Source organism: Diorhabda sublineata, chromosome 4 (assembly GCF_026230105.1).
Source record: "Diorhabda sublineata isolate icDioSubl1.1 chromosome 4, icDioSubl1.1, whole genome shotgun sequence".
In the NCBI taxonomy this organism is placed as follows: Eukaryota; Metazoa; Arthropoda; class Insecta; order Coleoptera; family Chrysomelidae; genus Diorhabda; species Diorhabda sublineata.
Genome location: NC_079477.1, coordinates 1,163,721 through 1,190,099, shown reverse-complemented (window position 1 = coordinate 1,190,099; position 26,379 = coordinate 1,163,721). Strand labels below are relative to the sequence as shown.

General features: G+C 31.0%; 1 protein-coding gene across 2 annotated transcripts in view; it reads right to left on the bottom strand.

The window, feature by feature from the left end:
• The window catches only part of LOC130442958 (A disintegrin and metalloproteinase with thrombospondin motifs adt-1-like), a 43,173-nt gene extending 17,227 nt beyond the window's left edge, over positions 1-25,946 (bottom strand). Inside the window, exons 1-5 of one of the 2 annotated variants that reach the window (XM_056777374.1) lie at positions 25,840-25,946; positions 10,034-10,222; positions 4,282-4,348; positions 3,758-4,053; positions 3,096-3,509 (exon numbers count right to left, since the gene is read on the bottom strand). In XM_056777374.1, coding sequence (XP_056633352.1) covers positions 3,096-3,509; positions 3,758-4,053; positions 4,282-4,348; positions 10,034-10,099 — 843 coding nt within the window. In that variant the 5' untranslated portion in view covers positions 10,100-10,222; positions 25,840-25,946. Of the gene's footprint in view, positions 1-3,095; positions 3,510-3,757; positions 4,054-4,281; positions 4,349-4,800; positions 4,896-10,033; positions 10,223-25,839 lie in introns of those variants that run through there. The other variant, XM_056777375.1, reaches the window with a different exon arrangement.
• Positions 25,947-26,379: the final 433 nt, after the last annotated feature.

Below are 26,379 nucleotides of genomic sequence, written 5' to 3'. Positions count from 1 at the left end.
AGTGATTAAATAACGTCGTAACGAGGCCAGTCATCTTTAACTGTGACTAAATAACTGTTAACCATCACTAGTAGTTCACAATACTGTTAAATTGACTGTCATAATGCTTTAGAATTAACCGCCACAGTGATAAAATCACCTTACAGTAAAGCGAACATAACTAACTGTGATTAAATCACGGTATTTCAAAGCCCACATCACTTAAAGTGATTAAATAACGTCGTAACGAGGCCAGTCATCTTTAACTGTGACTAAATAACTGTTAACCATCACTAGTAGTTCACAATACTGTTAAATTGACTGTCATAATGCTTTAGAATTAATCATCACAGTGATAAAATCACCTTACAGTAAACCGACTATAACTAACTGTGATTAAATCACGGTATTTCAAAGCCAACATCACTTACAGTGATTAAATAACGTCGTAACGAGGCCAGTCATCTTTAACTGTGACTAAATAACTGTTAACCATCACTAGTAGTTCACAATACTGTTAAATTGACTGTCATAATGCTTTAGAATTAACCGCCACAGTGATAAAATCACTTTACAGTAAAGCGACTATAACTAACTGTGATTAAATCACGGTATTTCAAAGCCAACATCACTTACAGTGATTAAATAACGTCGTAACGAGGCCAGTCATCTTTAACTGTGACTAAATAACTGTTAACCATCACTAGTAGTTCACAATACTGTTAAATTGACTGTCATAATGCTTTAGAATTAACCATCACAGTGATAAAATCACTTTACAGTAAACCGACTATAACTAACTGTGATTAAATCACAGTATTTCAAAGCCAACATCACTTACAGTGATTAAATAACGTCGTAACGAGGCCAGTCATCTTTAACTGTGACTAAATAACTGTTAACCATCACTAGTAGTTCACAATACTGTTAAATTGACTGTCATAATGCTTTAGAATTAATCATCACAGTGATAAAATCACCTTACAGTAAACCGACTATAACTAACTGTGATTAAATCACAGTATTTCAAAGCCAACATCACTTACAGTGATTAAATAACGTCGTAACGAGGCCAGTCATCTTTAACTGTGACTAAATAACTGTTAACCATCACTAGTAGTTCACAATACTGTTAAATTGACTGTCATAATGCTTTAGAATTAACCGCCACAGTGATAAAATCACTTTACAGTAAAGCGACTATAACTAACTGTGATTAAATCACAGTATTTCAAAGCCCACATCACTTACAGTGATTAAATAACGTCGTAACGAGGCCAGTCATCTTTAACTGTGACTAAATAACTGTTAACCATCACTAGTAGTTCACAATACTGTTAAATTGACTGTCATAATGCTTTAGAATTAATCATCACAGTGATAAAATCACCTTACAGTAAACCGACTATAACTAACTGTGATTAAATCACAGTATTTCAAAGCCAACATCACTTACAGTGATTAAATAACGTCGTAACGAGGCCAGTCATCTTTAACTGTGACTAAATAACTGTTAACCATCACTAGTAGTTCACAATACTGTTAAATTGACTGTCATAATGCTTTAGAATTAACCGCCACAGTGATAAAATCACTTTACAGTAAAGCGACTATAACTAACTGTGATTAAATCACAGTATTTCAAAGCCCACATCACTTACAGTGATTAAATAACGTCGTAACGAGGCCAGTCATCTTTAACTGTGACTAAATAACTGTTAACCATCACTAGTAGTTCACAATACTGTTAAATTGACTGTCATAATGCTTTAGAATTAACCATCACAGTGATAAAATCACTTTACAGTAAACCGACTATAACTAACTGTGATTAAATCACGGTATTTCAAAGCCCACATCACTTACAGTGATTAAATAACGTCGTAACGAGGCCAGTCATCTTTAACTGTGACTAAATAACTGTTAACCATCACTAGTAGTTCACAATACTGTTAAATTGACTGTCATAATGCTTTAGAATTAATCATCACAGTGATAAAATCACCTTACAGTAAACCGACTATAACTAACTGTGATTAAATCACAGTATTTCAAAGCCAACATCACTTACAGTGATTAAATAACGTCGTAACGAGGCCAGTCATCTTTAACTGTGACTAAATAACTGTTAACCATCACTAGTAGTTCACAATACTGTTAAATTGACTGTCATAATGCTTTAGAATTAACCGCCACAGTGATAAAATCACCTTACAGTAAAGCGAACATAACTAACTGTGATTAAATCACGGTATTTCAAAGCCAACATCACTTACAGTGATTAAATCACGTCGTAACGAGGCCAGTCATATTTATCTGTGACTAAATAACTGTTAACCATCACTAGTAGTTCACAATACTGTTAAATTGACTGTCATAATGCTTTAGAATTAATCATCACAGTGATAAAATCACTTTACAGTAAAGCGAACATAACTAACTGTGATTAAATCACGGTATTTCAAAGCCAACATCACTTACAGTGATTAAATAACGTCGTAAAGAGGCCAGTCATCTTTAACTGTGACTAAATAACTGTTAACCATCACTAGTAGTTCACAATACTGTTAAATTGACTGTCATAATGCTTTAGAATTACCATCACAGTGAACTAACTGTGATTAAATCACGATATTTTAAAGAGACCATCACCAACATATTCCAAATGGCATTATCTCGAAATCGATTATCACTAACTAGTGATTAAATCGAGTACCACAGAGTGACTACTAATAAAAGTGATTAAATCACTTTATGGCGACGTTATCCATCTCTAGCAGTGTCTAAATCACAGTTGTTTGGAGTCTACCAACACTAACAAATTCCAAATCACAATTCCGTGGAAATTATTAAAAATGACAGTATTGCAAAGCGAGAGTAACTAACTGTGATTAAATCACGGTATTTCAAAGCGATCATCACTGACAGTGATTAAATCACGTCGTAACGAGGCCAGTCATCTTTAACTGTGACTAAATAACAGTCAACCATCACTAGTAGTTCACAATACTATTAAATTGAATGTCATAGTGCTTTAGAATTAACCATAACAGTGAACTAACTGTGATTAAATCACGATATTTTAAAGTGTGTGTTTATTTGAAAGATGTACTTACAGCGTTGATCATTGCAAGTACAAATCTAATAACTTCTCTTTCGGTTTCATGGGGAAAGTTTGATTTCATATGTTCAAATAGGTCTCTGTCGACAAAAACGGCTGTTTCTACGAAAGCTGGGGCTCCGTCAGGAAAAACATCTCTCTTTTTTCTAACTTTACCGTTTTCTTTACCATTTTTCGATGAAAACGATTGTTTTTGTACCGATACATTTTTATTAATCTTACTAAAATCTTTGGTTATGTTCAAATTAGTTTGTGTCAAGTTACCGTGGACGCAAGACTGATCTGGTACTTGTGAAGTTGTAGGAGTTTTTTTAATTAAAAGATGAGGATTCTTCGTTTCATTGTGGAATCTATCTGGCAACGGGTGTATTAGAAAATATTCTTTTTCGTTGCTGTATAAAATTCCTCGCTAGAAAAAAAATATTTGTATAATATTCAATATTCAAAATTGACTTTTGCAATAATTTTTTCATTGTCAAAATGGCGGCCGTGGAGTCAACCTCGTTAAAAAACGAAGTTAAGTATAATATGACAGTTGACATTGACAACAAGATTGCCAACTGTATCGGAATAATATATGTATCTAGACTTTATTGACTGAGTTAAATACATTGTGATAATTTTTATTATATCAAAATTCATATAAATTTTACTTACAATTCCTTGACACAAACTCAGAGCTGCGTTCTCGTTTCTAAAATAACAATTTTTGTCGTTTTCATCCACGTCTAAACGACGAGATCTATTAGCGAATGTTTCTAAAAATAAAACATCTTCTGTCATCAGGTTATTATTTCTCAGTTTTAAATCGATATCGAATTTTTTTCCTAGATCTCTCGATTCGATTTGGATTCGATGAAATTTCGATTGAACTTTATTGCTTTTGTTTTCTGGCGATATTAAATTATCGTCGTAAACGTGAATTGACGGGTATATTATGTAGTAATTTTGACCTAAAAAAAGAAGAGCATTCAACCTTATATAACCTCACTCTTTTATCAAAATATGAATGGTAAAAAAAGTTGTTCAAAGTTGTAAAACACCCTTTTTGACGGTCCAGTCATTATTTATACTAATAAAAATTCACACTAACAGAGAAGTGGCTTCTACACTGATTTTAAGTTCCATTACATTCCATTAATTATAATGATTTAGTTTTCGTAAATATACTTAAATCTCACCTGAATTTTGTAATAAAGATGACCATTCTAAAGGGGTAAGTAAGTCTTTTAGTTTTTCTTTTGTAATCTGGAACCAAATAAAGTATAACCAAATGAGTACTTTGTGCATACTATACTTTGATTAAAAGCAAACAGTTATGTATATAAAGAGTGAATGTTGGATGGCACACATTTGTACTTTTCTCTTAATCAATATATAGAAACAACAATAGAAAAATTACTTATGTGAAAATCTACGAACATTGAATATGTTGTATCTGTTTCATTTGCACATCCTGTACATACATGTAATAAAACAGTGAAACTTGATAGTTGTTTTTGTTTTCATTGTCGTCACGTGAGCTTAGTCTGTTTATTGAAAAAAAAAATAAGATAACAATCATTGGAAATATTGTTCTTTCTACACACCCTTTTATTTTTGTAACCTCGCTATCGATACTTATATTTACTTTGTTGGACACACGCAAAATGTATTGTTTGTATTCTATAATGCAAAGTGATAATCAATTTTCAACGTACATTAAAATTTCCATAATGTATAGAAAAAATGGCATTGGTTGTACATATTAATTGAGGTAATAAACGAACAGTAAACGAATAACGAAATAAAAGCTTAACCTACAATAATTGAAGTCAGCTGATCAGAACAATAACTAGTAAAGTATGGAAATTTTATTGACTTTTTGAATGCTTACTAGAGAACCAATTCGTATCGAAGCCGGTTATCAGTTCGTGATATATAGGATAGGAAAAGTCTTTTAATATTTATTTTAAATATACAAAACAAATACACAACAAATGATACCATTGAAATGTCAAACGTCAAAAGTCAAAACAAACGTGAGAACTCTCTTTTTAGATTCGGAGCAAAGAAATCTTTCTCAGAGTATTCAAAAATTGATATAATTGAACACGATCCGATACTGATATAGAAAAAAGTGAATTGCCGAACGGTACCATACATTCAAAGTTAACAGTTTTACATAGCCGAATATAAACTTGTATTGAAGTCTATTTCAATTTAATACGTAGTAGTAATATGTGTTGCCTACCTAGAAGATCGAGATGTTCTTTTCGTACTCCAACGGGGCGAAATGGCAGTGAAACGATGATCAGTGGTTTGAGTGACAATATACTCTAGGAGTTAGTGTTAATAATATACCAAATTATTTAAATATTTAGTTTTGGAATTTTTTCGATCTTAATCTTAATTTTAAAGTTTGGTAACGTTGTTCAAATGTGAGTTCGTACTTCAAAATCTATATGTCAAATTTGGGGAATTTTGAAGGTTTGGCAATTATGTTGTAACATTGTTTTGAATGTTGTGTCATTTATTGTTGTTCAATTTACTTGAGTTTATTCTAAAAAAGCGGAAATACTTAACAGTATATTATATTGTTCTTAAAAAAACTGTTATTATATGACAATAAAATTTATCTCACCTTAAGATGTTTATTTTTATTAAATGAATCAGTAGTGCATTTGACAAGATAATACTTTTCGTCATGAAGGTTGATATTAAATATAATTTCTAAGTTTTTTGTGCTCACAAACCTCATCGATTTAATTATACTCGGACATTTATATGTAGTACAATTAAGCATATAATCATCTAAAATTCAATTAACTTAAATTTAACACTATAAAACTATTTACACATTAAAAATAATGTGGTATTGTGTTGATTATTAAAAAAAAGCTGTGGGTAAGACAAGAAGTAATATTGGTCCAATAACAAACGTAATATAAGGTTCATTTTCCTTTTTCGATTACTACCATTTCCCGTGGAAAAACCTCGTATCTCAAATGGTATGATAACAAATAAATCCGTCAAGGATAATGCCTTTAACCTAACATAAAAGTAAACGTGTTTACATTAAGAAAGAAAAGAAAAAATCAAGCTGAAATGATTAAATGCCAAATTATATACGCCACTGAATTTAAGGGGTGCAAATAGTATAATGTAAACAGCGCGAGTTCTAAATATAGGTACGGAAACGGTGATAAGACGTCCTTGGAAATGCTACGAGTTTACACAGTATTGAAATCAAATATAAATAATATTCGTTAAAATGTAAATCGTGTATTTACAACGAATATTCATAGGAAATGTATAAAATATACGAGTACTCATTGAAATTTTGGTATCGATATAAATTTAGTTTTTCATACTTACCCGTAGTACTCGGTAGATGATTACGAATAATAGCTATTGCTATCGGTGTCCGAATATGCCGAAATCGTTAATTACCAAGGTCAACACCTTCCATTGTCATCCAAAAGTTCGAACGGTTACGATTTTCGCGAATACTTCAACGCTACTTTGTGTTGAAACTTTTTTATATCGAATTTCTTACGTATTGCCAGCAATCAGGACGAGAAGACAAGAAACGAGGTCGATTTGCAAAATATTTAGATGTACATTTTATAAATGAAGTGGCGATAGAAAAAAGTAAAACAATGTTAATGAAACAAACGATAATATCATAAAGTTGTTGACAATGTTCCGTCCGCTTTATTAGTGTCACCTGAATTTAATTTTCTCTTATTTCAAAATAATTGATGTTCACACAACGTGACTATCAACTAAACAACTGTTTGCAACGTCGATAATTCGACGTGTTAGGTGTTTCTGTGTGTGAATATTCTGCATTACGAGCAATTTAAATCGAATTGCAAATCATACATAATTAAGATTGAAATCACGTTTCAAAACACGTATTATTTTCAGCCACTTTTATTCGATTTTCTCTTAATCCCCTCAAACGATTAATAAAAATAAAACAAGTTCATTATTTATCCTACGCAGAAATATTGATAAGCAGTGGCGGACGACAACGACAAACTAGCACTGTTGGTGTCAAACGTCAATTTGGTTTATTAGGAACGTTCATCAGTGCTACTACACGGTAAATTCTTTCAGTAACTAAAATTGGAACACTGCAAATTAATGCTTTTCGTTCATAAACCTGCTCGAATTCTACTCAAAAAAGTAATTAATACTTAATTATTAGTAAGCCAGCTTAAATATTCATGCACACTTCACATACAAGTTCTCGTAGATCACAAAAAAATGATTTGTCATTTGTAACCTCAAAAATCATAGAAATAAATATCTAAGCAAATGAAAAATTATTTCAAGAAATACCTCATCATTGAAAATATTCGTGAACGTTATATAATTTGAAAAAAAGTTTAGTCTATCGACACAAATTTAATATAATAGTTAATATTATATGGAGCACCACAATAGATTATAAGTATAGAGATGGGAATTGTCACTTGTACTTTAACACGTATTCAAATAACTATTTGTCAAAAAATATTTATATCACGTAATGATTTTTTTCTTGTTATAAACAGCGACGAAGATCGAATAAAATAAAAAATGACACTCCAGTTACTTTATTTGTATCCTAGTTGCATATTAAACTGGTCATTTATGTGGTAAATTTATCGAACTTGTGCCCATCTTCATTCATGTTCTTAAATGTGCTTATATTAGCTTCGTGATATATTCAAGGTCAACAACCGTTTTTAAAATACAGGGTGATACAAAAGTCGGGTATATATTATCCAACAGGGTCAGAAGTTACCTTAAACGTTTTTATTTATTCGTACAACCGTTTTTGTGATACAGAGTGATACGAAAGTCTGGTACATATTATACAACATGGCTAGAAGTTTCTTTAAACGTTTTTTTATACGTACAACCGTTTTTAAGATACAGGGTGATACAAAAGTCGGGTATATATTATCCAACAGGGTCATAAGTTACGGTAAACGTTTTTTGTACATTCTTACAACCATTTTTAATATACAGGGTGATACAAAAGACGGGTACATATTATACAACATGGTTAGAAGTTTCTTTAAACGTTTTTTTATACGTACAACCATTTTTAAAATACAGGGTGATACAAAAGTTACTTCAAACGTTTTTTTTCTTGGAATATTATCTTCCTTTTAGGTATTACGGTATATTTATATGTAATACGAAGAAGTCTGTTTGTTGATATGTGCAATTGAAATTTATTAGAACCGGATCTGCGTTACGACTCGTTAACGTTTCGGTACATTCTAGTACAATGGATGCAGACGTCGTATTACCTTTTATCTATTCTTTTAATGCGAGAAAAAATCGAGTAAATGTTAATGTCACACTGTCTGAGGTATTTCAGAACGTCGTTTTATAGTTTTGCTAGATCAGTAGGTTATTGACTTACATTGTTGATTCAATGTTCGAAGGCCATATAATAATATGATAAAAGCTGTAGAAAAGACAAAATATTTTGTAATTTTTTATTTACCACGTCAGTTACCGAGAATTAAGATCGAAATCCACTAGCAACACGCCACGCCACGCCACACGACGTCATTTTATGTTGTACATTGTTGTAATAAATAATTTTAAAAAGAAAAATCTTTAGTAGCTTTGATTAGGTTGTGGAATGTGGAAGAATTTGATGTTTCGGCTGTGGTTTTGCTCAGCAAGAGAAAAAGAAGATTTTGAGTCAATAAAATCAACAAATATCGTAAAAAACGTGGTGCTTTTCAAGAGAGGGGCAATCACACGTCTTAGCAAACGTCGTTTACACCTGAGAATTTTGAATCGTCCTACTTGGGATGGCGTGGCGTGGCGTAGCATGGGGTGGCGTGGCGTGGGGTTGACTATTTATGGCGAAATACTTATAGTAGAATCATGAAAATTTCTAAATTTGGGTTTTCGGATACGATATTTTTAAATAAAATATTTTCAAAGATGACCGACTTCCGGTTCTACCGGAAGACGACTGTAACTTTGTTATTTTCAAGTAAACACCCTGTATATTAATACAGTTTTGAAATCTACGTGAAATTTTAGTATAATTTTGTCTGAAAATTTTTTTCGAAAAATGCATACTTTTTGAGTTATTATAAAAAATTTGAACATTGCAGACCCTTATAAATTATTTTTTTATGAGAATATCCTTAAAGATATGAAAATGGTTTTTACTCGGTTGCTTTATCAAGGTCAGACGTATATTAATCTATTTTGAAATTTTTTTGATTTTATACAGGGTGTGTATAAAAAGTGTTCAAAATTTAACTTAACATAAATATCAAATTTCTTCATTTTTTCAAATGGAACCACCCGCTTTTTTCTATTTTAATGCATATATTTGCCTTATTTTTTACCCCTGAATGCATTAAAATAGAAAAAACCGGGTGGTTCTATTTGAAAAAATAAAGAAATTTGATATTTATGAAGTTAAACTTTGGACACGTTTTATACACACCCTGTATAAAATGAAAAAAATTTCGTCATAGATTCAAATACGTCTAACCTTGCTAAAAGTAACCGAATAGAAAACATTTTCATATCTTCAAGGGTATCCTCGTAAAAAAATAATTTATAAGGGTCTGCAACTGTCAAATTTTTTACAAAATTATTAATAACTCAAAAAGTTTGCATTTTTCGAAAAAAGTTTTTAGACAAAATTATACTAAAATTTTACTGAGATTTCAAAAATGTATTAATATACAGGGTATTCTATTTAAAATAACAAAGTTACAGTCGACTTCTGGTAGAACCGGAAGTCGGCCATCTTTGAAAATAATTTATTTAAAAAGATCGTATCCGAAAACCCAAACGTAGAAATTTTCATTATTTTCCTATAAGTATTTTGCCATAGACAGTTAGTTTTAACTCGTCGTGTATATATGGCTTTGAATGAGTTCTTAAAACTAAAATAAATAAGTTTGTACTTACCTCATTAGAAAATCCTAAATGAACAAGCAAACAAATTGTCAATAAACAGTTTAAAGTACCCCGCATGACCTTGAACACGTGAATTTCCCCATTTACCTATCACAAGTTTTTTCTTATAAATATAAATTTGTTCAAACCATCTTTTTGAAAAAACTTGATTTCAATCTGCATCATTTGGCTGAGCCGAATCTGGAAGAAGAATTCATTTATTACATTCTATTATTAGTCATAATCGCTTTGTCATTATTGAAAATTGTGAAACCAACGCTACCAATAAATTACATAAATTTTTAAATGGCAAACAACTTTTATTATATTATATAACTAATTTCAAGAAGACGCTTCATTATTAATATTATTTAAACCTTGTTAGTTATAAACATCTTGACAAGCTAGAAGCCTGTTGGTATGGGAAGACACGTCTCTATGCAACTGCGCATGCTTGAGAGTGCGCAGTTGCCATTTTGTCTTCCGTAATCGGTACAGCTTCCACTTTATGTTTATGATTAGTTAAAGAAATTTCATCTTGACCGTTGATACCGTCTACATTTAATTTTTAACCTAAATGAACAATAATTAAAATTGTTCTTGTCACTATATAAAAAGTAACGTAAAAATCAGTCATTAGATCGCGTTGTTTTTAATGTTTTCTGACACGTTGCATCATCTGTAGTCAATTTCACATTTCTATATAGTTTTTAGACTTTTAACACTATTTCTAATTATTTCCGAAGTGAACGACTACATAAAAAATTTCTATTTGGTAAAGACAAGTACCAAAGTAACCTCAAATACGATCCTGTTTAGTCACATGTACAGTTATTCCACAGCAATATAAACAACTATTAGTCCGGGAGCTAGCAATAGAAATACACGACCAAGTTCCTCTTGAAAGGTAATTAGTAGAATGCGTCAGAAAGTTGTATAATAAAGCCTCGTGAACGTCAGATGCGGTCTCTAACATGGAAAAAAAAATTTATATTTCCAGTGATTTCCTCTCAAATACAAATTTTATTGAAAATGAACATTTCTACGTTTGGTTTTTTGAAGTTTCACGTATCTACTATAAGTTAACTAATTATTTTTCACTGCTTCACTACTAGCTGATTTTTTTTATATATCACAGCAGTATATTAACAATCTGCTTATAAATTTTCAGCTGGGAGGAAATTTCAGAATTTCTATTTTTATCGTACGTGGGAGGCTACTGCCGCTTATCCCACCCACCGCGCCGCAGCTGACGTTCACTAGGTTCTATTACATAACTCTCTGATGCATCTCACCAATTATCTTTCGAAAGGAAATATTTGACCGAATTTTCAACTAGCTCCCGGACTATATAGTATAAAATGACAAAAACGGTCAACTTGGGAACCAGTTGGGCGCGTTCCGGTCACATTATTCAATGATATTTACACATTTCATTTTTTTAATATGAAAGGGAAAGGCGAAAGCACAAAACCACTTTGGTTAATGAATTATTAACCTCCTACACAATTCAATGAACACGTTATAGAAATATATGTACGGGGTTATCCCAAATTATTTCATAAACCATTGGAAGTACACGCGATATTCGATTTTGTTAGATCAGTAGGTTGATATATGGACCGTTCAACGGTTATTGAAAAGGTTTAAATAATATTTTCTGCGCAATCTCCGGCTATGCACGGTTCTTGTAACAGTAGTCCTAGAAATAGCAAAGTTACAGTCGACTTCCGGTTCTACCGACTTTTTTTTTATATTTTCATCCTTGAACATGAATCATCCTCAACGTCTGCGTCGTATTCATTTTATCTATACTGCGCATGCTTCATGCGCGTATAAAATTCGCAGAACTAACTGAAGCGTTCCGAGGAGAAAGAGAGAGAGAGAGAGAGACGATACACTATTTGTTTCACTTGTCTGAACACTTTCCACAAATAGGAACTGTTCTAATGGTACACGTGGACACGTAGACATCGCGTTCGAAAGCGCAGACTTCGTGCTAAACATCTGACAGTCGCTAACCGTATTTTTATTTTCAATCGGGGAAGTTGTTAATTGAATATTTCGATAATTCATATAAATTACTTTTTATAGTACGTTAATCAAGTTGTTTATCAAAACAATGTAAATATAAACAGGATGGTTGGAAACCTCCAAATAAAATATATTTAATTAAGTGTAAAACAAATTATTATTTTTTATTTTCACTTTTAGGACATGATTTTTTTTTGATAATAACAAAAAACAATTTGTTTGTTGCTGAAAAAACTTTAGCTTCATCTTAGAGTTTCAAATATGCATCTTTTGAATCTTACGATTAGTCCTTGTAGATGTTTTGCAGCTTTCAGCGTTTACAATAAATCTTAACAATTATTCACAGGCACAAGAATGGCGAAATAATGAATGTATTAAATTATGAATAATGAAAATGAGATTCTGAACAAGGATTTCCGAGGTGGAGACCAGAAAAATAAAAAAAAAGAAGAAGTATATCTGTTTTTGTGAATGTTTAGCTCTAAAATTCCATAATTTTAATTTTATATTGATTAGAACGTTCTAGATCGTTGATCGTTGATATTCGGTCTAATGTTTTTAGTTATGGTAGTATTGACGTTGTTGTCAAGTCTTTTTACTTCGAATATAGTGTTATGAATAGATATTTTTAATATTGGTGTGCGTTCCGAAGCTTTGAACCAATTTATTCATATAAAAAAACCTGTCAGGATTTAAATTAATCGTTTTTACATGCATTTCATTCAGTTTTTTTTAAATTGTTAGTTATAGTAATCGAAAAAAAAAACTGGATGAACTACACCTTATGAAAAATCGATTTTAGGGATGGTGAAATTTACGTGTCGTGTCACTATTTCACATATTAACGTCCTTGAACATTATTTCACAATTAGTATTAATCCAGATCGGTATCAGAAACATTTTGTAATTACTTTCAGAATATAAGGTTCATAATTAAGTGGAATCAGTTTGTGTTTAGGTCTTTCAAATATATAAATGAAGAAAGGTCATTCAAGGACTGTGAGAACGAAATATTTTGTCCTTTGTTTAAAGTTGAAGGTCATAATAACCGAAATTACTCAAATATCTTTTGCATTTACTAACTTCTAATAGACTTTACATCGCAAAATCTTTTCGCTGCAGTTCTGTCAAATTGGAGAAGAATGGATTTGACAAATGACATTCATGACAGTTTTTCGGATAACATGTATAGTTGTTGATCAATTTTTATGAAATGAAAACAGTTAGTAAAATATTTTTTTATCGGAAATTGTTTATTATTCTGATTTTATGTGGAGTGTTAATTTTTTTCGATTATCATTGTTTTTAATCACACGTTCGAATGATGATTAATTTGCCATGACCGAAAATTCCTATTAAAAACCGTACACGATGAGGAACTTGATAAATCTAATTTATGAATTGAGAATATATGTCATGAACTAGAACCTCATATGTTCAACTAACCTTGGTACACAAAGAGAAATATTTAAATAATTATATTACGTACTAAAAGTCTTTTCGTAACATAATATTATCTCGAAGTTATTTCGTATTTAATTAACTATTTTTTTGTTAATTAGACTGTTTCGTACACGTAAGTTTATATAGGTATTGCAAACTATTCGTAATTGAGCTATTGTCAATGTTAAACACAGAAAATAATACAGCAACTTAATTTCTTAACTGATTACACCTCTGTATACGTCAAGGCAGTGGCGTACGGTGGACTAATATACAGGTAGGCAAATTATTTTTGCTAATATCGCATAGATACTAAGTAAAACCACGTTAACGGTTTCACACGAAGTAAATTTCTGTATAAAACAGGGTTGGACTCTGAAAAACGACAATTTGAATCGAAAATATTTTATATCTTATAGTTGTTTCATGTTTACAGGGACACACTGTATATTTTTTGCTAATATCGCGTAGATACACAGTAAAACCACGTTAATAGTTTCACACGAAGTAAATTTCTGTATAAAACAGGGCTGGACTCTGAAAAACGACAATTTGAATCGAAAATATTTTATATCTTATAATTGTTTCATGTTTACAGGGACACACTGTATATTTTTTGCTAATATCGCGTAGATACACAGTAAAACCACGTTAATAGTTTCACACGAAGTAAATTTGTGTATAAAACAGGGTTGGACTCTGAAAAACGACAATTTGAATCGAAAATATTTTATATCTTATAATTGTTTCATGTTTACAGGGACACACTGTATATTTTTTGCTAATATCGCGTAGATACACAGTAAAACCACGTTAATAGTTTCACACGAAGTAAATTTCTGTATAAAACAGGTTTGGACTCTGAAAAACGAAAGTTTGAATCGAAAATATTTTATATCTTATAATTGTTTCATGTTTACAGGGACACACTGTATATTTTTTGCTAATATCGCGTAGATATACAGTAAAACCACGTCAACGGTTTCACACGAAATAAATTTCTGTATAAAACAGGGTTGGACTCTGAAAAACGACAATTTGAATCGAAAATATTTTATATCTTATAATTGTTTCATGTTTACAGGGACACACTGTATATTTTTTGCTAATATCGCGTAGATACACAGTAAAACCACGTTAATAGTTTCACACGAAGTAAATTTGTGTATAAAACAGGGTTGGACTCTGAAAAACGACAATTTGAATCGAAAATATTTTATATCTTATAATTGTTTCATGTTTACAGGGACACACTGTATATTTTTTGCTAATATCGCGTAGATACACAGTAAAACCACGTTAATAGTTTCACACGAAGTAAATTTCTGTATAAAACAGGTTTGGACTCTGAAAAACGAAAGTTTGAATCGAAAATATTTTATATCTTATAATTGTTTCATGTTTACAGGGACACACTGTATATTTTTTGCTAATATCGCGTAGATACACAGTAAAACCACGTTAAAGGTTTCACACGAAGTAAATTTCTGTATAAAACAGGGTTGGACTTTGAAAAACGATAATTTGAATCGAAAATATTTTATATCTTATAATTGTTTCATGTTTACAGGGACACACTGTATATTTTTTGCTATTATCGCATAAATACACAGTAAAACCACGTTAACAGTTTCACACGAAGTAAATTTGTGTATAAAACAGGTTTGGACTCTGAAAAACGACAATTTGAATCGAAAATATTTTATATCTTATAATTGTTTCATGTTTACAGGGACACACTGTATATTTTTTGCTAATATCGCGTAGATACGCAGTAAAACCACGTTAAAGGTTTCACACGAAGTAAATTTCTGTATAAAACAGGGTTGGACTCTGAAAAACGACAATTTGAATCGAAAATATTTTATATCTTATAATTGTTTCATGTTTACAGGGACACACTGTATATTTTTTGCTAATATCGCGTATATACACAGTAAAACCACGTTAACGGTTTCACGCGAAGTAAATTTCTGTATAAAACAGGGTTGGACTCTGAAAAACGACAATTTGAATCGAAAATATTTTATATCTTATAATTGTTTCATGTTTACAGGGACACACTGTATATTTTTTGCTAATATCGCGTAGATACACAGTAAAACCACGTTAATAGTTTCACACGAAGTAAATTTGTGTATAAAACAGGGCTGGACTCTGAAAAACGACAATTTGAATCGAAAATATTTTATATCTTATAATTGTTTCATGTTTACAGGGACACACTGTATATTTTTTGCTAATATCGCGTAGATACACAGTAAAACCACGTTAATAGTTTCACACGAAGTAAATTTCTGTATAAAACAGGGCTGGACTCTGAAAAACGACAATTTGAATCGAAAATATTTTATATCTTATAATTGTTTCATGTTTACAGGGACACACTGTATATTTTTTGCTAATATCGCGTAGATACACAGTAAAACCACGTTAAAGGTTTCACACGAAGTAAATTTCTGTATAAAACAGGGTTGGACTTTGAAAAACGATAATTTGAATCGAAAATATTTTATATCTTATAATTGTTTCATGTTTACAGGGACACACTGTATATTTTTTGCTATTATCGCATAAATACACAGTAAAACCACGTTAACAGTTTCACACGAAGTAAATTTGTGTATAAAACAGGTTTGGACTCTGAAAAACGACAATTTGAATCGAAAATATTTTATATCTTATAATTGTTTCATGTTTACAGGGACACACTGTATATTTTTTGCTAATATCGCGTAGATACGCAGTAAAACCACGTTAAAGGTTTCACACGAAGTAAATTTCTGTATAAAACAGGGTTGGACTCTGAAAAACGACAATTTGAATCGAAAATATTTTATATCTTATAATTGTTTCATGTTTACAGGGACACACTGTATATTTTTTGCTAATATCGCGTAGATACACAGTAAAACCACGTTAACGGTTTCACACGAAGTAAATTTCTGTATAAAACAGGGCTGGACTCTGAAAAACGACAATTTGAATCGAAAATATTTTATATCTCATAATTGTTTCATGTTTACAGGGACACACTGTATATTTTTTGCTAATATCGCGTAGATACACAGTAAAACCACGTTAACGGTTTCACACGAAGTAAATTTCTGTATAAAACAGGGCTGGACTCTGAAAAACGACAATTTGAATCGAAAATATTTTATATCTCATAATTGTTTCATGTTTACAGGGACACACTGTATATTTTTTGCTAATATCGCGTAGATACACAGTAAAACCACGTTAACGGTTTCACACGAAGTAAATTTCTGTATAAAACAGGGCTGGACTCTGAAAAACGATAATTTGAATCGAAAATATTTTATATCTCATAATTGTTTCATGTTTACAGGGACACACTGTATATTTTTTGCTAATATCGCGTAGATACACAGTAAAACCACGTTAACGGTTTCACACGAAGTAAATTTCTGTATAAAACAGGGCTGGACTCTGAAAAACGACAATTTGAATCGAAAATATTTTATATCTCATAATTGTTTCATGTTTACAGGGACACACTGTATATTTTTTGCTAATATCGCGTATATACACAGTAAAACCACGTTAACGGTTTCACACGAAGTAAATTTCTGTATAAAACAGGGCTGGACTCTGAAAAACGACAATTTGAATCGAAAATATTTTATATCTCATAATTGTTTCATGTTTACAGGGACACACTGTATATTTTTTGCTAATATCGCGTATATACACAGTAAAACCACGTTAACGGTTTCACACGAAGTAAATTTCTGTATAAAACAGGTTTGGACTCTGAAAAACGAAAGTTTGAATCGAAAATATTTTATATCTTATAATTGTTTCATGTTTACAGGGACACACTGTATATTTTTTGCTAATATCGCGTATATACACAGTAAAACCACGTTAACGGTTTCACACGAAGTAAATTTCTGTATAAAACAGGGCTGGACTCTGAAAAACGACAATTTGAATCGAAAATATTTTATATCTCATAATTGTTTCATGTTTACAGGGACACACTGTATATTTTTTGCTAATATCGCGTATATACACAGTAAAACCACGTTAACGGTTTCACACGAAGTAAATTTCTGTATAAAACAGGGCTGGACTCTGAAAAACGACAATTTGAATCGAAAATATTTTATATCTCATAATTGTTTCATGTTTACAGGGACACACTGTATATTTTTTGCTAATATCGCGTATATACACAGTAAAACCACGTTAACGGTTTCACACGAAGTAAATTTCTGTATAAAACAGGTTTGGACTCTGAAAAACGAAAGTTTGAATCGAAAATATTTTATATCTTATAATTGTTTCATGTTTACAGGGACACACTGTATATTTTTTGCTAATATCGCGTATATACACAGTAAAACCACGTTAACGGTATCACACGAAGTAAATTTCTGTATAAAACAGGGTTGGCTCTGAAAAACGACAATTTGAATCGAAAATATTTTATATCTTATAATTGTTTCATGTTTACAGGGACACACTGTATATTTTTTGCTAATATCGCGTAGATACACAGTAATACCACGTTAACGGTTTCACACGAAGTAAATTTCTGTATAAAACAGGTTTGGACTCTGAAAAACGACAATTTGAATCGAAAATATTTTATATCTTATAATTGTTTCATGTTTACAGGGACACACTGTATATTTTTTGCTAATATCGCGTAGATACACAGTAAAACCACGTTAACAGTTTCACACGAAGTAAATTTGTGTATAAAACAGGTTTGGACTCTGAAAAACGACAATTTGAATCGAAAATATTTTATATCTTATAATTGTTTCATGTTTACAGGGACACACTGTATATTTTTTGCTAATATCGCGTAGATACACAGTAAAACCACGTTAAAGGTTTCACACGAAGTAAATTTCTGTATAAAACAGGGTTGGACTCTGAAAAACGACAATTTGAATCGAAAATATTTTATATCTTATAATTGTTTCATGTTTACAGGGACACACTGTATATTTTTTGCTAATATCGCGTAGATACGCAGTAAAACCACGTTAAAGGTTTCACACGAAGTAAATTTCTGTATAAAACAGGGTTGGACTCTGAAAAACGACAATTTGAATCGAAAATATTTTATATCTTATAATTGTTTCATGTTTACAGGGACACACTGTATATTTTTTGCTAATATCGCGTAGATACACAGTAAAACCACGTTAACAGTTTCACACGAAGTAAATTTGTGTATAAAACAGGTTTGGACTCTGAAAAACGACAATTTGAATCGAAAATATTTTATATCTTATAATTGTTTCATGTTTACAGGGACACACTGTATATTTTTTGCTAATATCGCGTAGATACGCAGTAAAACCACGTTAAAGGTTTCACACGAAGTAAATTTCTGTATAAAACAGGGTTGGACTCTGAAAAACGACAATTTGAATCGAAAATATTTTATATCTTATAATTGTTTCATGTTTACAGGGACACACTGTATATTTTTTGCTAATATCGCGTAGATACACAGTAAAACCACGTTAACGGTTTCACACGAAGTAAATTTCTGTATAAAACAGGGCTGGACTCTGAAAAACGACAATTTGAATCGAAAATATTTTATATCTCATAATTGTTTCATGTTTACAGGGACACACTGTATATTTTTTGCTAATATCGCGTAGATACACAGTAAAACCACGTTAACGGTTTCACACGAAGTAAATTTCTGTATAAAACAGGGCTGGACTCTGAAAAACGACAATTTGAATCGAAAATATTTTATATCTCATAATTGTTTCATGTTTACAGGGACACACTGTATATTTTTTGCTAATATCGCGTAGATACACAGTAAAACCACGTTAACGGTTTCACACGAAGTAAATTTCTGTATAAAACAGGGCTGGACTCTGAAAAACGATAATTTGAATCGAAAATATTTTATATCTCATAATTGTTTCATGTTTACAGGGACACACTGTATATTTTTTGCTAATATCGCGTAGATACACAGTAAAACCACGTTAACGGTTTCACACGAAGTAAATTTCTGTATAAAACAGGGCTGGACTCTGAAAAACGACAATTTGAATCGAAAATATTTTATATCTCATAATTGTTTCATGTTTACAGGGACACACTGTATATTTTTTGCTAATATCGCGTATATACACAGTAAAACCACGTTAACGGTTTCACACGAAGTAAATTTCTGTATAAAACAGGGCTGGACTCTGAAAAACGACAATTTGAATCGAAAATATTTTATATCTCATAATTGTTTCATGTTTACAGGGACACACTGTATATTTTTTGCTAATATCGCGTATATACACAGTAAAACCACGTTAACGGTTTCACACGAAGTAAATTTCTGTATAAAACAGGTTTGGACTCTGAAAAACGAAAGTTTGAATCGAAAATATTTTATATCTTATAATTGTTTCATGTTTACAGGGACACACTGTATATTTTTTGCTAATATCGCGTATATACACAGTAAAACCACGTTAACGGTATCACACGAAGTAAATTTCTGTATAAAACAGGGTTGGCTCTGAAAAACGACAATTTGAATCGAAAATATTTTATATCTTATAATTGTTTCATGTTTACAGGGACACACTGTATATTTTTTGCTAATATCGCGTAGATACACAGTAATACCACGTTAACGGTTTCACACGAAGTAAATTTCTGTATAAAACAGGTTTGGACTCTGAAAAACGACAATTTGAATCGAAAATATTTTATATCTTATAATTGTTTCATGTTTACAGGGACACACTGTATATTTTTTGCTAATATCGCGTAGATACACAGTAATACCACGTTAACGGTTTCACACGAAGTAAATTTCTGTATAAAACAGGTTTGGACTCTGAAAAACGACAATTTGAATCGAAAATATTTTATATCTTATAATTGTTTCATGTTTACAGGGACACACTGTATATTTTTTGCTAATATCGCGTAGATACACAGTAAAACCACGTTAACGGTTTCACACGAAATAAATTTCTGTATAAAACAGGGCTGGACTATGAAAAACGACAATTTGAATCGAAAATATTTTATATCTTATAATTGTTTCATGTTTACAGGGACACACTGTATATTTTTTGCTAATATCGCGTAGATACACAGTAAAACCACGTTAACGGTTTCACACGAAATAAATTTCTGTATAAAACAGGGTTGGACTCTGAAAAACGACAATTTGAATCGAAAATATTTTATATCTTATAATTGTTTCATGTTTACAGGGACACACTGTATATTTTTTGCTAATATCGCGTAGATACACAGTAAAACCACGTTAACGGTTTCACACGAAATAAATTTGTGTATAACACTAAATTTTTAACTTTTTAGCATCTAGAATCGAACCGACGAAATAAATTATAATAAATGATATTTATCTGAATTTTTTTCTATGGCGAATGAAACGCCATTGAGATTTAACAAACAATTCAATTGTTATGGTAAATAGCGTTAAATTAATTGAACGATAATTTTTAATTGTAGGAAATTAATTCGTTGCGGGTCGGGTCTGTATACCTTACAGTTGATTAAACTGATTAGCGACATTAAAAAATTTAATAGAAATGTTTCCAACGTGAAACCTCAATGATATTTAATTTATACGAATATACAGGGTCCGTTCAATAATAAAATCGCTTTTAATATTTATAAAGTCATTTCAATAATCTGATTATTGTACTAATTGGAAGTCGAAACTATTAAGAACACACCGGGACATTTGGAATCGCTTAACTACGACGTTGGTACAATTTAACAAATTTCTGATCCGTATTGTCAAGCTGAGGGTTCTGAGAAGGGTTGGGGTCAAATAAACACCGAACAAACCCCTTGTATAAACCACATTTTGACCGTAGACGGTTCCCGCGAAAGAGAAGCATCATTATTGGACTAAAAAATGGAGGATAAGTTTGAACAATATAAAATTGGTACGTGTTAATCCCGCAAATGTACAAAGGGGATACTATACGCTAGATATTAGATAGAATAGAATGTACAAAATTCAATTGTGGAGATGTGTCAGCGGAAACAACACCAGCGGTTTCGTTGATGCACCTTGGTAGTTCATTGGGACCCGGAGGTGGATACTGGAAGGCTCTACATTCGGAAAGAATCACTAACAGAGCCCTAAAACCAATTTAGAGAGATCAGGTCGACAACTCACGACGCCGGAGATGGTAAATCATATCGATGAATCCAGGGATCTTCCATAGTGGAAAAAAGATCGAGAAAATCGTTATTTTGGTACGGTGGGAATGGAGAAAGGAAATTTGGGTTGTAGACGCGTCTAGAACAGGGTTTTCTGGAGTGATGAATCAACGTTTGGGGTTTTTGGGTAATAGAAAAGAATTTACGCGCGGGTCAAAGGAAAAACGGGTGTTAATTTCGATTGTACAACACAGCAAAGACTCGGTGATGGTTTTGGTGTGTTTACTAGTAGATCTGGTGAAAATTGATAGGAATTTGAACAAATTAAAACTTTCAAATTGTATCAAATTTGGTATTTTTAAATTGAAATATTTTTTTTTCGAAATTTTGGGCCCACTACGCCTCTGTTCAGTGTTGTTTCTTATACGGGACACACTGTATATTAATATTTGCGACTAAATATTTAAATAACGTCATTGGTAAAATTGTTTTTTCATAATTTCATTTTTAAACCAACTGATGAAAATTGACGACGTGTTTTTGTAAAACGTTCATGGTCAGCTATACCATTTCAATGCGAAATTTGGGTACGTAAAGATTAAATTGTTTATATTAATTATATTCTTACAAATTGTATATAAAATCCACAACCACGGTATGAAATTAAAATTTTTAAACCCTTGAAACTTTCGAATGTAACAAATTTGGTATTTTTTAGTTGAAATCTTGTTTTTTTCGAAATTTTGGGCCCGCTACGCCTCTGCTCAGTGTTGTTTCTTATACGGGACACACTGTATATTAATATTTACGACTAAATATTTAAATAACGTTATTGGTAGAATTGTTTTTTCATAATTTCATTTTCAAACCAACTGATGAAAATTGACGACGTGTTTTTGTAAAACGTTCATGGTCAGCTATACCATTTCAAACTGAAATTTGGGTACGTAAAGATTAAATTGTTTATATTAATTATATTCTTACAAATTGTATATAAAATCCATACCCACGGTATGAAATTAAAATTTTTAAACCCTGAAAACTTTCGAATGTATCAAATTTGATATTTTTAAGTTAAAATCTTGTTTTTTTCGAAATTTTGGGCCCACTACGCCTCTGTTCAGTGTTGTTTCTTATACGGGACACACTGTATATTAATATTTGCGACTAAATATTTAAATAACGTCATTGGTAGAATTGTTTTTTCATAATTTCATTTTCAAACCAACTGATGAAAATTGACGACGTGTTTTTGTAAAACGTTCATGGTCAGCTATACCAATTCAAACTGAAATTTGGGTACGTAAAGATTAAATTGTTTATATTAATTATATTCTTACAAATTGTATATAAAATCCATACCCACGGTATGAAATTAAAATTTTTAAACCCTTAAAACTTTCGAATGTATCAAATTTGATATTTTTTAGTTGAAATCTTGTTTTTTTCGAAATTTTGGGCCCGCTACGCCTCTGCCCTGTGTTGTTTCTTATACGGGACACACTGTATATTAATATTTGCGACTTAATATTTAAATAACGTCATTGGTAAAATTGTTTTTTCATAATTTCATTTTTAAACCAACTGATGAAAATTGACGACGTGTTTTTGTAAAACGTTCATGGTCAGCTATACCATTTCAAACTGAAATTTGGGTACGTAAAGATTAAATTGTTTATATTAATTATATTCTTACAAATTGTATATAAAATCCATACCCACGGTATGAAAATAAAATTTTTAAACCCTTGAAACTTTCGAATGTATCAAGTTTGATATTTTTAAGTTGAAATCTTGTTTTTTTCGAAATTTTGGGCCCACTACGCCTCTGTTCAGTGTTGTTTCTTATACGGGACACACTGTATATTAATATTTGCGACTTAATATTTAAATAACGTCATTGGTAAAATTGTTTTTTCATAATTTCATTTTTAAACCAACTGATGAAAATTGACGACGTGTTTTTGTAAAACGTTCATGGTCAGCTATACCATTTCAAACTGAAATTTGGGTACGTAAAGATTAAATTGTTTATATTAATTATATTCTTACAAATTGTATATAAAATCCATACCCACGGTATGAAAATAAAATTTTTAAACCCTTGAAACTTTCGAATGTATCAAGTTTGATATTTTTAAGTTGAAATCTTGTTTTTTTCGAAATTTTGGGCCCACTACGCCTCTGTTCAGTGTTGTTTCTTATACGGGACACACTGTATATTAATATTTGCGACTTAATATTTAAATAACGTCATTGGTAAAATTGTTTTTTCATAATTTCATTTTTAAACCAACTGATGAAAATTGACGACGTGTTTTTGTAAAACGTTCATGGTCAGCTATACCATTTCAAACTGAAATTTGGGTACGTAAAGATTAAATTGTTTATATTAATTATATTCTTACAAATTGTATATAAAATCCATACCCACGGTATGAAATTAAAATTTTTAAACCCTTGAAACTTTCGAATGTATCAAATTTGATATTTTTTAGTTGGAATCTTGTTTTTTTCGAAATTTTGGGCTCGCTACGCCTCTGTTCAGTGTTGTTTCTTATACGGGACACACTGTATATTAATATTTACGACTAAATATTTAAATAACGTCATTGGTAGAATTGTTTTTTCATAATTTCATTTTCAAACCAACTGATGAAAATTGACGACGTGTCTTTGTAAAACGTTCATGGTCAGCTATACCATTTCAAACTGAAATTTGGGTACGTAAAGATTAAATTGTTTATATTAATTATATTCTTACAAATTGTATATAAAATCCATACCCACGGTATGAAATTAAAATTTTTAAACCCTGAAAACTTTCGAATGTATCAAATTTGATATTTTTAAGTTAAAATCTTGTTTTTTTCGAAATTTTGGGCCCACTACGCCTCTGTTCAGTGTTGTTTCTTATACGGGACACACTGTATATTAATATTTGCGACTAAATATTTAAATAACGTCATTGGTAGAATTGTTTTTTCATAATTTCATTTTCAAACCAACTGATGAAAATTGACGACGTGTTTTTGTAAAACGTTCATGGTCAGCTATACCAATTCAAACTGAAATTTGGGTACGTAAAGATTAAATTGTTTATATTAATTATATTCTTACAAATTGTATATAAAATCCATACCCACGGTATGAAATTAAAATTTTTAAACCCTGAAAACTTTCGAATGTATCAAATTTGATATTTTTAAGTTAAAATCTTGTTTTTTTCGAAATTTTGGGCCCGCTACGCCTCTGTTCAGTGTTGTTTCTTATACGGGACACACTGTATATTAATATTTGCGACTAAATATTTAAATAACGTCATTGGTAGAATTGTTTTTTCATAATTTCATTTTCAAACCAACTGATGAAAATTGACGACGTGTTTTTGTAAAACGTTCATGGTCAGCTATACCAATTCAAACTGAAATTTGGGTACGTAAAGATTAAATTGTTTATATTAATTATATTCTTACAAATTGTATATAAAATCCATACCCACGGTATGAAATTAAAATTTTTAAACCCTTAAAACTTTCGAATGTATCAAATTTGATATTTTTTAGTTGAAATCTTGTTTTTTTCGAAATTTTGGGCCCACTACGCCTCTGTTCAGTGTTGTTTCTTATACGGGACACACTGTATATTAATATTTGCGACTTAATATTTAAATAACGTCATTGGTAGAATTGTTTTTTCATAATTTCATTTTCAAACCAACTGATGAAAATTGACGACGTAAAACGTTCATGGTCAGCTATACCTTTTTGACTGTAAAACACGGCAAAGACTCGGTGATGGTTTTGGTACGTTTACGAGGAAATCTAGTGAAATTTGAATGTATTTTAAACAAATCAGTACGTTCTGGACAAGCTTTTGTCGAAACTACGCAAAAACTATTTGAAATAACAAAAAAAATAGAACGAATTAGCTTTCACATCGTCCTGACCTTAATCCTATCGATTTTTGTGACCAGGACGATCACGACGCAGATTTTCGCAATAGCAGAAATCCGTTTGAAATGTACAGAGTACTTTTTAAATTAAAAACATTACAGTACAAAAATGGTATTTGATTTTAGAGTTGATCCTTTTTTAAGCACGTCCTTTCAACAGTTTTTACGATGTTATTTAATGAAAAAAAAAGGATATTTCTTATTTATTATAAAAATTACTTACTAAATAGAAAAATCCGTGGAAAACTTCGCGTTTTTTTGTTCTTTTAAATTTATCGCGTTAATTTTAAAACAGTTTTTGTTTGAGTATCTTTCTCGATGGAATGTAAACACCGACTAGTTCTGATTTGCGATCATCTAGTAGCTACTCTACCGTTTCCCCAGCCATATGGGGGGCAACGAACCATATACCATCTTTTTTTTTTGTTTATTTATCCATTTTGTTTTTATATTACAAGTTTTGATGCCATTCGTATGATCGCGAGCACCACCGGATCAGAACAAGTTAAATCACCGGATTTAAGCAACTCAAATCGCTCATTATAATAAATAAATTGTTTATTTCAACTCGATTATTCATTTAAATCGAATATCATTCCAAAAGTGTCGTAAATTCTTAATATTCGAGTATCATTCGATTAAACCTGACTTTGGGAAAAACCTTTTACCTTCTACCTTCTTTTTTTCCTATATAAGAGCCCAGGCGGGGCGTTTGAGCATATCTGGTGTTCTGTTTTGTGTTTTTGTCGGTCAGGATTGAGGA